General features: G+C 42.0%; 1 protein-coding gene across 1 annotated transcript; it reads left to right on the forward strand.

Annotated features, from left to right (window-relative positions):
• The first annotated feature begins 6,727 nt into the window (after window positions 1-6,727).
• LOC107388617 (pyruvate kinase PKM) lies at window positions 6,728-12,056 on the forward strand. Its single transcript, XM_015964205.3, has 11 exons — window positions 6,728-6,858; window positions 7,581-7,759; window positions 7,851-7,942; window positions 9,316-9,447; window positions 9,531-9,717; window positions 9,808-10,078; window positions 10,152-10,302; window positions 10,388-10,540; window positions 10,716-10,882; window positions 11,409-11,590; window positions 11,686-12,056. The coding sequence occupies exons 2-11, from the start codon at window positions 7,609-7,611 to the stop codon at window positions 11,790-11,792; spliced, it is 1,593 nt and encodes a 530-aa protein (XP_015819691.1). The 5' UTR covers window positions 6,728-6,858; window positions 7,581-7,608; the 3' UTR covers window positions 11,793-12,056.
• Window positions 12,057-12,117: the final 61 nt, after the last annotated feature.

The raw sequence follows: 12,117 nt of genomic DNA on the forward strand, positions 1-12,117 counted from the left end.
CGACTAGCACACTGCTGCTAACCACTAAAACATTCTCCCTCTCCTGATAATAACTTTTTGTTTTCATTGACTTTTGATGTGCTAATACTAGTTTATCTGTTTAATTATAGATCCTCTAGGATAAATACAATAAAGTTTATCTTTCACCAAATACAATATTTACTAAGACATCACAATATAACTGTAGACACATTACTTGTCTTTGTGTGTGTGTGTGTGTGTGTGTGTGTGTGTGTGTGTGTGTGTGTGTGTGTGTGTGTGTGTGTGTGTGTGTGTGTGTGTGTGTGTGTGTGTGTGTGTGTGTGTGTGTGTGTGTCTGCTCTGTCTTCTCGATCCCCAGTGAGTCGTGGAGGATGGCTGCTTATACTGAGCCAGGATTCTCTGGAGGTTTCTTCCTGTTAAAAGGGAGTTTTCCTCTCCACTGTCGCTGTATGCTTGCTTAGTATGAGGATTGCTGTATAGTCACTGACACTTGTCAGTGACTTGACGCAATTTGCTGGGTTCCTTATATAGGAAACATTATTTCTGATTGGCTTAATGAACTGACCTGAATTGGAATTTTTATTATGTGAAGTGCCTTGAGACGACTCTTGTCGTGATTTGGCGCTATATATCAATCAATCAATCAAAGCTTTATTTATAAAGCGCCTTCCGCAACCCTGTCAGGAAGCCCAAAGCGCTGAACATTGTACAGTTGTATAGATGGATATGTATATTGTATATAAATAAACATGAATTGAATATTTGAAAATAAACTGTAATACTCAGGCCAATGAAATCCTAATTTTTAATACAATGAAGTCAGGGCTGCATGGTGGCGCAGTTGTTAGCGCTGTTGCCTCGCAGCACGAAGGTTGCAGGTTCGAAACTCGGCTGTGGCCTTTCTACATGGAGTTGCGTGCTCTCCCCATGCATGTGTGGGTTTCCTCCGGGTACTCCGGTGTCCCCCACAGATCACAACATGCCCTATAGTTTAAAAATTATAAGTCGCTTTGGATAAAAGCGTCTGCCAAATAAATAAACATAAACATTTCTTTCTTTAGCATGCCATACCATGTTTATTCAAAAAGCACATTCAAAAACAGCATGACAGCTGACCACAGTGCTGCACAACAAGGAACAGAGAAGCTCCATAGTAAAAAGACAAAATTCAAAAGCCAAAAGATGAGATACTAAATAAATAAAAGCTAATTAAACATAAAAATAAAAGCAGAGAAAGCTCCACAGAATAAAACACAAATGGCAATCAGTCTGAAAGACAGTAAAGCCAGGTCACTGACCAAAAGCTAAGGAAAAAAATAGACCTTCAGCGCCGACTTACACCGACCCAGTGATGGGGCCTGTCGTACATGTAGCGGGGGTGCATTCCAGAGTTTGGGGGCAGCGAATGAGAAGGCCCGATCCCCATGACATTTACAACACATCTTCAGGATGCACAGGAGTAGCAATGATCTCAGGGATCTGGAAGGGATGTAAGGTTTTTGTAGTTCAGAGAGATGAGAGGAAGCTGGACCTTTCAAGGTGTTGTAAACAAAAGTTAAGATCTTGAACTGAATCCAGCACTGAACAGATAACCAGTGAAAACAGGTGAGAATGGGAGTAATGTGACAGCATCTGGAGGTGTTTGTGAGGAATCTAGCTTTATAGTAAAATTTCTGTCTAGCTTTATTTGTAGCTAAATAAAATATAAGAGTTATAAAAAGAAATAAAGCTTCTTATGCACAAAATAACAACTGCAGACATGCAGCTTTTATTGTTGGTTTAGAAGTCTAAAAAAATTACATGAATTATTGTAAAGCCACTCAGCTTATCTCTCAGTCTACTGTGGGGTCCTCATGTTAAATTTAATTTACTAAAACTAATTATAGATCTGTGAGGCAGGTTATAATAAGTCATCCAGAATAATAAAAATGATCCATTCAGATTTGTTTTACCTTAAAATCAATTCATATCTTGAATTGTTGGTTTAAAATGTTTCAGTTATCATTGATAATTATGCAAGATTAGAAAAATAAATATGTATTTATTTTAATACCAGCAGGGTGTCCGAGTTTTTAACTCAAAGTGAACCTGTCTTGTACTTGATCTGCAAGATTGTAACGCAACACAAAGACACACTTCACCCAGTTCACCACTAGAGGGAGCTGCAGTCAAGATGTTTCCACACAGGTGTTCAGAGCAACACATAAACAGGTTACAGCTTTTCTTGGTCACTTTGGTGCATTTCTCACAACAGAAATAAACTTTGCACAACAGATAGTGCAGCCTACACAACGTGCAGTCATTTGGGTGCATCCTAGTGGCAGATTCATGTTCATTTCATCCAATGGCATGTGCTTTTGGACATAAAGCCACGAACTAAGTTCAAATATCTGTAAATGATCACTTTTGACTTGCTTTTATCAAGTCTGTCAAAGCGAACTCTACTTGTACAGGCTGAATAGTCATTGTTCACACAATTAATAATATTCATTTCATTGCTTGTGTCATTACACATAAAGCTGTTGAACATGTCAAACATTTTGTACATCCATTTTCTAAATATGTTTATTGTGTTCACATGAAAATGTGTGTAAATAACTTTTCTCAGATGAACTTTATCTTACACTGATGAAAGCGGTGTGTCTCTATAGGGACATAATCCCTGAGAATGAAAGGGATTAGCCTGATGACAGTCGCACAAAGTATGTAGTAGTTTGGGATGATGTAAGCTTCCACCACTCTGCTGTGGTCAGGCGCTGGTCTGCAGCACATGACAGGATGCTTGTAGAGTATCTTCCTCCATCTGTTCCTAAATCCGATTGAGGAGTTTTTCTCTTCCTGGAGGTGGAAGGAATATAACTGGTGTCCACACACCCAAATGACCCTGCTGGAAGCCATGAATGCAGCTTGTGATGACATCACAGCAAAGGGTGCAGAGTGGATTCAGCACTCAAGAAGATTCTTTCCTCAGTGCATTGCAATCGATGTGCTAGAATAATAAACACCAGCTCTTATCTTACTTCATACAAATGTACAGGTCTGGGATTTAGTTGGATTACAGTAAAAATAAAAAAATAAAAACTAAATACATCCTGCAAAGACATGACATTTTTAAGTGTTTCCAACTTTTTCTGTGATGTTACATAAACTGCATCGAGGAGTTAGCGACAGCTACTTCTTTTGGGTCAGGTGAACATTGTAGAGTTCAAGTATCACAGCACTCAACTGAAAGCATTCACTCATTTGAGATCTGGTTCTTGTTCATTCAAGTTTAGATGCAGTTTTATTTTTTAGATGTTTCAGTGTAGTTCTGATGCTTTACCTCAAGTATTTGGGAACACAGAGACGCTAAATGCTGAACAACAATGGTGCGCATATTACTGTAAAATAAATACACACATGCTGGTCATGCAAAAATACAGTAAACAAATAACTACACTTCAGACAGGAGGATCTGGTTTTCTTACCTTGACGGTATGTTACTAATGCTGCAAGGAAGCAGTCACGGATCTGAATGTAAACATGATTCACCCCGACCAGACGTCCCAACGGGTGTAGCTGGGTCCTGTGTTACAGCCTGAGGGGAGACTGTAAAGAAAGAAAGAAAGAAAGAAAGAAAGAAAGAAAGAAAGAAAGAAAGAAAGAAAGAAAGAAAGAAAGAAAGAAAGATAGATAGATAGATAGATAGATAGATAGATAGATAGATAGATAGATAGATAGATAGATAGATAGATAGATAGATAGATAGATAGATAGATAGATAGATAGATAGATAGATAGATGATAGATAGATAGATAGATAGATAGATAGATAGATAGATAGATAGATAGATAGATAGATAGATAGATAGATGGATAGATGGATAGATAGATATGTAATGTTTCAGTAATTTTTTCTGATTAAAGGTGAAATTTGATGTAAACAAAACCGCAACAAGTTAATTATCAATAATAATTTGACCTTTCTTGTGGAGCATCTTAGGAGGCCCTGGGGATTGGCTGTCCATCTCTAGTATGCTTCATGGATTAAGAGAAGGTCTAAGGTTGTGTCCCCAGAGGCCGTCTGTGAGGGTGCTATGGGAGGATACAGGATGGAGGGGTTGCATCACTTTTAAAAGTGATGTGTTTCCTGTGCAGATTCTCAGACTTCCTAACACACCTACCATTTGGACTAATGTTCGTTTGGTTTGAGCAAAGCAACTGGCAGGTCAATGGGATTCGACTGAGAAACCTTCAGGTGGTGGTTCAAACGCTTCAGAGGAAGGGCAGCCCTAAGCAGAGACCTTTGATTGATGGAGAACTGGATGTTGGAGAATTTTAAAGAATTTTGTATTTGTGTCATGTAGAGAGAAGTTGGACTAGAGCAGTGGAACACATCAGACCTATTTATGAAGACCCATTTGACAGAAAAGGGTCATCACTGGAGCAGAGTCAGTGTGTTTAACCAGGAGCAATATCACCAACTGAACCCAACTTTGGTTCTCCTCACACAGTACTTAGAAACTCATTAGAAATTAGATGTTTATCTTCTGAAATTTGGCATTGTATATTTTTCCAATCCTTTTATAACCCATGAGCATAAAGTGGGTCTCCACAGCTGCAGGTTGTTTAATAAAGCTTTAATAAGCACACATCCATTTATTTTTATTATTATCTCATTTCAAATGTGGCCAATGGAAAAAAAGGAAATCCTCAGGTTCCAAAAACCAGAAGTGAAACAGAAAGTCTCAGAATTAGTTGAGTGTCAACCTCCATTGTCCCTGGTTACACAGGAAGTGCTACAACTACACCTGGTACCATTATACTTGGAAATAATTATTCAGTTAAGTGTAAATAGCCATGTCATGTGGAATTAATATTAAAGCAAAGTACTTTATTCTATTATCCCACAAAATAAAAATGCTCAAAACCCTAATACGCAAAAGAAAGTTATTTTTTCATATCAACACATGTATTACTCGACCGGAAAAGGGTGGCTTGCCACCTCCGGGTCGGGGGAGAGGTCCTACCTCAAGTGGAGGAGTTTAAGTATCTCGGGGTCTTGTTCACGAGTGAGGGTAGGAGGGATCGGGAGATCGACAGCCGGATTGGTTCAGTGTCTGCAGTGATACGGACGCTGAGCCGATCTGTCGTGGTGAAGAGGGAGCTGAGCCAGAAAGTCAGGCTCTCGATTTACCGGTCGATCTACGTCCCAATCCTCACCTATGGTCATGAGCTTTGGGTAACGACCGAAAGAACGAGATCGCGGATACAAGCGGCCGAAATGAGTTTCCTCCGTAGGGTGGCCGGGCTCAGCCTTAGAGATAGGGTGAGGAGCTCGGACATTCGGGAGGGACTCGGAGTAGAACCGCTGCTCCTCCGGATCGAAAGGAGCCAGTTGAGGTGGTTTGGGCATCTGGTCAGGATGCCTCCTGGACGCCTCCCCGGGGAGGTGTTTCGGGCATGTCCTGCCGGCAGAAGGCCCCCGGGTCGACCCAGGACACGTTGGAGAGGTTACATCTCCAATCTGGTCCGGGAACGCCTTGGGGTCCTGCCGGAGGAGCTGGTGGACAAGGCCGGGGAGAGGACGGCCTGGAGCTCCCTAATTGGGATGCTGCCCCCGCGACCCGGACCCGGATAAGCGGAGGAAGACGACGACGACGACGACGACATGTATTACAGAAATTCAAACACTGTATAAATCTCGGTATTAATGTATATGGTGTAAAATGAGGAAACAACCTCAACAAGGAAATAAAAGATTCAAGACCACTCAATGTAGCCTCAAAAATGTATTAAATCAAGTGTCTTGGGTAAATATGAAAATGTACGCTTATCACAAAGATAGGGTCTGTTTTAGTTTGAAATTCAGATTAGGAAGGTCATAAAAAATGAAAATATGTTTTTATTTGAAAGTTTATAAGCAGGATGATAATGATGCTGCTTTTATTTTGTAAAAAGGAGCAGTTTTTCTCTCTGCTCTTTTTACAGTTACAATAAATAAATAAAGTGTCACCCATCCACAATAACAATGATGCAGCTACATTATAGAAGGCTCAGTTTGGTGAGGCAGAAATAAGTCGCATCTGGTTAAATTAGACATGTTAATGTGATAACAACTATTGTTTAGTTAAGACATCAGACCTGATTAACACTTGATTAACTCTCGTCAGAAGTTTAATTTGTCCGTTTCAGGGGCGCCTCCAGAAATTTTTGATAGAGGTGGCCAGATGGGGCCAAAGAAATTTTTGGGTTGGCACACCACATTGATTCTTCTGGTAACTCTGAGAGAGTTTAGCCTGAGGCGATGCATTGCATTGCCCCTTTATTCATTTTTATGTACCATTTATTAAAAATACAGTACGTATCCAAAACGTTTAACTTTAATTTTACAAACAGAAACATTTCAGAAAAATACATTTCCGTTATTTAAAATGTCATTTCAATTTTTATTTTAAAATGTTAGTTAGTTTGTTTGTTTGTTTGTTTAATTCACTTGTTGCTGTGTTCACAAAAAACTATAGAAATAAAAACTTGTTTCTAATGGTGAGCAGCAGAAGCATATGTATTTATTTCTGATTATGTCTTTACTCATTAATTGTATTATTTTTATTTTGTTTCACAATTATGTCTTGAATAAGCAAAATCAATGTATGGTTTGAGTAAACATTAATGTGATTTATTAACACTGGCTTTTGCTGGGGGGCAGGAATTTTGTAGGGGTGGCCATGGTCACCCCTGACCACGTACTCCTCGGGGGCGCCCTTGCGTTTTACCGATTTTCTGCGCCAGCGGCTCTTGTTGCTCCGCACAAAAACGTAGTCCCTGCTGAAATAAATCGCTGGTGCTCCAGCGGAGCTGGCGGCGCCTTGGTTCCCTGCAAAGTTCACCCAGAAGGTGAGTAACAACCAGGAGATTCGGTTCATCTAGACAGACCGAAAAGTAACTCTTAACACGCTGCTTTTTCGTTTTTTTTTTCGTGTTGTGTTATCAGGATTTAGAAAACTCTACTCTCGCTGACTTTAAGTAACTGACAAACGAACATTTAAAATTTGTAGGTTTTTTGTTATAATAGTTATTAAACCATTTCTGTTTACAAATAGGCTATCTATGTGTGGAGCAGCACATACAACACACATCTACTGCATTCATTCTCTGCACGTTTTCCCTCATTAGTATACCTTATCAGTATCAATAATCTTTGCATTTGAATGTGGGAAACACTGTCCACTTCTGTCTGACTAAACCAGCTCATTTGTTTTCAGCTGCGCAAAAATACAGTTAGAATAAAGGAAAATGTTGCCAGGATGATCCAATTTGTTGTTGCCTTTTGCACAAACTGTGTGCTTTATTCTGCACCAGAAAACTCTAGATGTCACTTTGCTGGGATGATTTGCTCATTAATTTTCTACTGTCATGTTTTTATTTGTCAACCTTTTAGTAAAAAGTGCAAAAGGCATTTTAGTGTCCATTAAAAGTCAATATATTCAGGTAGACTTTTCTCTTATTCACTCGTTTCTCGCAACATAAAACTTAATTACAATCAACAATAAAAAGCCAAGGTGAAAGTCATGACTCGAATCTGTCATGTCCCTTGTCTCCTTCTCTGTCTTCCTCAGGACATTTCCTGCAGACACAGATCCAGCCATGTCTAAGTCCAAGGACACCGGCTCTTCCATCATGCACACCCAGCAGCTGCAGGCTGCCGTGGCTGACACTCTCATTGAGCACATGTGCCTGCTGGACATCGACTCCGAACCGGCCATGTCTCGCAACACCGGCATCATCTGCACAATCGGTCAGAACAGTTGCCAGAGCTTGGCTGGTCTGTTTCCCTGTCATTAACACTTAGGTTAACCTACGTGCCCCTGTGTGTTCACTGGCTGTAGGACCTGCCTCCAGATCTGTGGAGATGGCCAAAGAAATGATCAAAACTGGGATGAACATTGCAAGAATGAACTTCTCACATGGCACGCATGAAGTGAGTGAACACTGAGAGGAACTAATCCTTCAGCAGCTTTTAAAAACAAATAACCTTCCTTGATGTCACGTATGAGGTCATTTCAGACAGTGCAGCATGCTGAAGAAGGATTCTAGTGCAGCAGCAGCTTCTTTGCCCCCTGCGAGCGATGCAGTGTCGATCTATACTTCACAGTTGGAAGTCAGTGAGACATTTCTCTTGTCTGTAATGGGATCTGTAAGTTTGAAGTTGGCCCTTCGAGGCTGTGTCTAAGATTTTTGGCTGTTCAGTGGCTGACCTTAAACCAGTGACCCTTTACCTTTAAAAGTCAGGGCTCTGTTTACGATCACCTGAGTGGATGATTATAATTACGATCAGGATATTAAAAGGTTAACGTAAAGCAGTAGGTGCAGCAGTGGATCAGACTGTAAATATATCTAATTTCATTATATAATCTTGATTTTAAAAGATTACATCTAAGTGAATGTGTGTTTTGTACAGGCAGAAATAAATAAGCGTGACCTCCGTCTCATTGATGTAGCAGTTGTCAGGACGGCTATAAATAGACATCACCCTCACAGCAACAGCAAGAGTAGAAGGCACAACAAGACGGAGGAGTAGAGCGATGGTGCTGAAGAGTTTGCACTGCTTTCCCTCTATATGACACGTTTTTATGCGTAATATTAACTTTCTTCATGCTAGGGCTGCTAGTTTATACATCACAAGTGTTTAATAGTTCATGGCTCTACCCATTAGTAGCCTGTCTATTTTAAACCCAGGGAAGCTGAGGGTCATGTGATAAAAATTTGACCACCTGTTGTTGAACAGCTTCAGCTTTTTAGGGACACTGTGTCACGCAAAACCCAAACCACCACCCTAGTGAGCCGGCTTCAGGGTTAAAAAAAGGTCTTTCAGCTTTGAACTTTGGCTATGTTGGCGTGAGTGTGCACAGAAAATCTGAGGATAGTCGGACGACAAAGAACTGCCAGGAATGAAAGCAAAGATATGACAGACCCTGAAAGGAAGGATCTGCTTATTCAACTGACTCAGAATACTCAGCTGGAAATCACCTTGCTGGTGCTAAAATACTGTTTTATCATCATGTCTTTGTGACAGGATGCAGCTAAAAAAGGCTCAAGATCTTTCTTAAAAGGACAATTCAGAAGTTTAAAAGCATGTTTCTGTGGAACAATTATAAACAGTCAGTATCCCAACTACTGTAGATAGTTTTTAACTCCTCAGTTTAGAGAAAGTTTTAAGGAATTTGCCTCTATTTAAAAATCCACCATAGTTACACAATAAATAACGTCTGAGCAGTAATTGCTTGTATAATCTATTCAGACTAGTTTTACAATGACATTTTTTAATATTCCAACATCGTAATGTTTCTGCAGTATCATGCTGAGACCATCAAGAATATCCGTGAGGCAACTGAGAGCTTTGGGCCGGGTTCTGTTGACTACAGGCCAGTAGCCATTGCTCTGGATACCAAGGGACCAGAAATCAGGACCGGTCTTATCAAGGGCGTGAGTTCATGCAAAGCCACCTCATGGGGAACTCATTTTAATTTGTATGGAATAAATAAAGTCTGTAATGTTTATAATAACAGAGCGGCACTGCTGAGGTGGAGCTCAAGAAGGGTGAAACCATTAAGATCACGCTTGATGACCAGCACAAGGACAACTGTGATGAGAAGACTCTCTGGCTGGACTACAAAAACATCACCAAGGTGGTTCAGATTGGAAGCCACATCTACGTTGATGATGGTCTTATTTCTCTCAAGGTTAAGGAAGTCGGTGAGCATATAAACCATCAGCTGCTCTTTTCTTCTCATCCGTCTTTGTAATAAAAGCTGGAAGTGTTACTCAGATGTTTTCTGTTTTAAGGCGGTGACTTCCTGGTGTGTGAGATTGAGAATGGTGGCGTCCTGGGCAGCAAGAAGGGTGTCAACTTGCCCGGCGCGGCTGTTGACCTTCCAGCTCTGTCTGAGAAGGACATTCAGGACCTGCAGTTTGGTCTGGAGCAGGACATTGACATGGTTTTTGCCTCCTTCATTCGTAAAGCTGCCGACGTTCACGCAGTCAGGAAAGTGCTGGGCGAGAAAGGAAAAGACATCAAGATCATCAGCAAGCTGGAGAACCACGAGGGTGTCCGCAGGTCGGTGGAGGAGCACAAGGCCTTGAAAGAGCTCTTGCAGGTGATCATCAGCATTTCTCTTTTCGTCCAATAGATTTGATGAGATCCTGGAGGCTAGTGATGGCATCATGGTGGCCCGTGGAGACCTGGGCATTGAGATCCCAACAGAGAAGGTGTTTGTCGCTCAGAAGATGATGACAGGAAGGTGCAACAGGATTGGCAAGCCCATCATCTGTGCCACACAGGTCTTTGTCATCATCTATAGACTAGCAGTGAAAGAAAAGGTCTTTGCAGATATGGAAAACCAAATGTGTTGTTGTTTACATGAAGATGCTGGAGAGCATGACCAAGAAGCCTCGTCCTACTCGCGCTGAGGCCAACGACGTTGCCAACGCTGTGCTGGATGGCAACGACTGCATCATGCTGAGTGGTGAGACCGCAAAGGGAGACTACCCTCTGGAGGCGGTGCGCACGCAGCACATGGTGAGACTGGCTCTGAGACCACGCTTTGTTTTGTTGGATTCAAATATCGATAAACAATTCATGCAAATGTTAATCAGACTCAAAACTCCTTCATCTGGTCATTTACAACCTGAAGCAGCTGTTCAGCTGACACGGATGCAATCGTTTTTTAAATGTTTGCCTTATGTGTTCTCAGATCGCCCGTGAAGCCGAAGCCGCCATGTTCCACAGGCAGATGTTCGAGGAGCTGCGTCGCACCTCCCACCTGACCCGCGACCCCACAGAGACTGTCGCCATCGGCACTGTCGAGGCTTCCTTCAAGTGCTGTGCCAGCGCCATCATTGTTCTCACCAAGACTGGCAGGTGTGTTGAAGGATCTGGCTCATGGAGCCTCCCACTGCTGCTTTGTGACTCCTCTCTGTCCCGCCGCCTCCACGCCCTCCCCCACACAAACCCCTCTGCTCTGACAAAGTGGGCCAACTATCACTGCACTCACAACCTGTGACCTTTGGAGATCTGAGCCCTGATATTTTACAAGTTAATTTTAACTCCATGTTCATTCCTCTCAGTTCATCTTCACAGCATGAGTTAGAGAACACACAGCACCGTCAGCTGGACTCAGCAAAACTGATATCATTGATTTTTCTGCTCTAACAAAAGCAGGTCTCTGAAAGGGTTCGTGCAGCTCCGAGTTTTGGTTTTCTCTGTCTCTAATCAGACTCACGCGGTTCTTTGTTGCGGGTGAAGGCTGCTAGCCCTCAATGCAACACCAGACAACAATCAGCAAATCCCAGAGAAAGAGCTTCATGTTGTCCTTAGAAACTGATAGAGACAAAGAGTTGACTGCTTTGAGGTCTAACTACAATCTTTGTGATAAACCTCCCTGCAGGTCTGCTCACCTGTTGTCCAGGTACAGACCCCGAGCCCCCATCATCGCCTTGACGCGCTGTGGGATGGTCGCCCGCCAGGCTCACTTGTACCGCGGCGTCTATCCCGTGCTCTATACCAAGCCCGCCAACGACGTCTGGGCGGAGGACGTCGACCAGCGCGTGAACTTTGCCTTGGAAGTTGGTGAGTGGAAAATGTTTTGTTAACACGAGAGTCAGTTAGCGACATAATAGAGAAAATAAGGTTTTCATTTAAACTCTTTTTCAATCAATTTGCAGGAAAACATCGTAAATTCTTCAAGTCCGGTGATGTTGCCCTTGTCGTGACCGGCTGGCGCCCAGGCTCTGGTTACACCAACACCATGAGGGTTGTTCTAGTGCCTTGAACTTCAGCAAAGAACATCAACTAACTCTCTCCCCCTCCCTTTAGTAACACCCTCGATTGCCCTCTGCTTTGGACTGATTTTATTTTCATCGGGAAAGTCTCAACCAGACAGACAAACACATCCGGCGTTGGTAAAACGACATGATTCCTTCCTCGAGTTTATTGTCCAAGTCTTGCTGCTGTTCTTGTCTCCTGACACTTTTTGTGTGGAACGTTTAAGATTTAAGATGATCTGGCACATTTTATTAAAATATATGTTGGATCAGTTGTGTTTGGTTTATCTTTACCTCATTACTAGACCAAGAAACTGGTAAATGACCTGTATT

The sequence above is a fragment of the Nothobranchius furzeri genome, chromosome 4 (assembly GCF_043380555.1).
Source record: "Nothobranchius furzeri strain GRZ-AD chromosome 4, NfurGRZ-RIMD1, whole genome shotgun sequence".
Lineage (NCBI taxonomy): Eukaryota > Metazoa > Chordata > Actinopteri > Cyprinodontiformes > Nothobranchiidae > Nothobranchius > Nothobranchius furzeri.

Coding starts and splice junctions, on each gene's coding strand:
- LOC107388617 (XM_015964205.3), top strand. CDS start 7,609: ATGTCTAAGTCCAAGGACACCGGCTCTTCCATCATGCACACCCAGCAG. Junction 7,760..7,850: donor CGGCATCATCTGCACAATCG/GTCAGAACAGTT, acceptor CACTGGCTGTAG/GACCTGCCTCCAGATCTGTG. Junction 10,883..11,408: donor GTTCTCACCAAGACTGGCAG/GTGTGTTGAAGG, acceptor ACCTCCCTGCAG/GTCTGCTCACCTGTTGTCCA.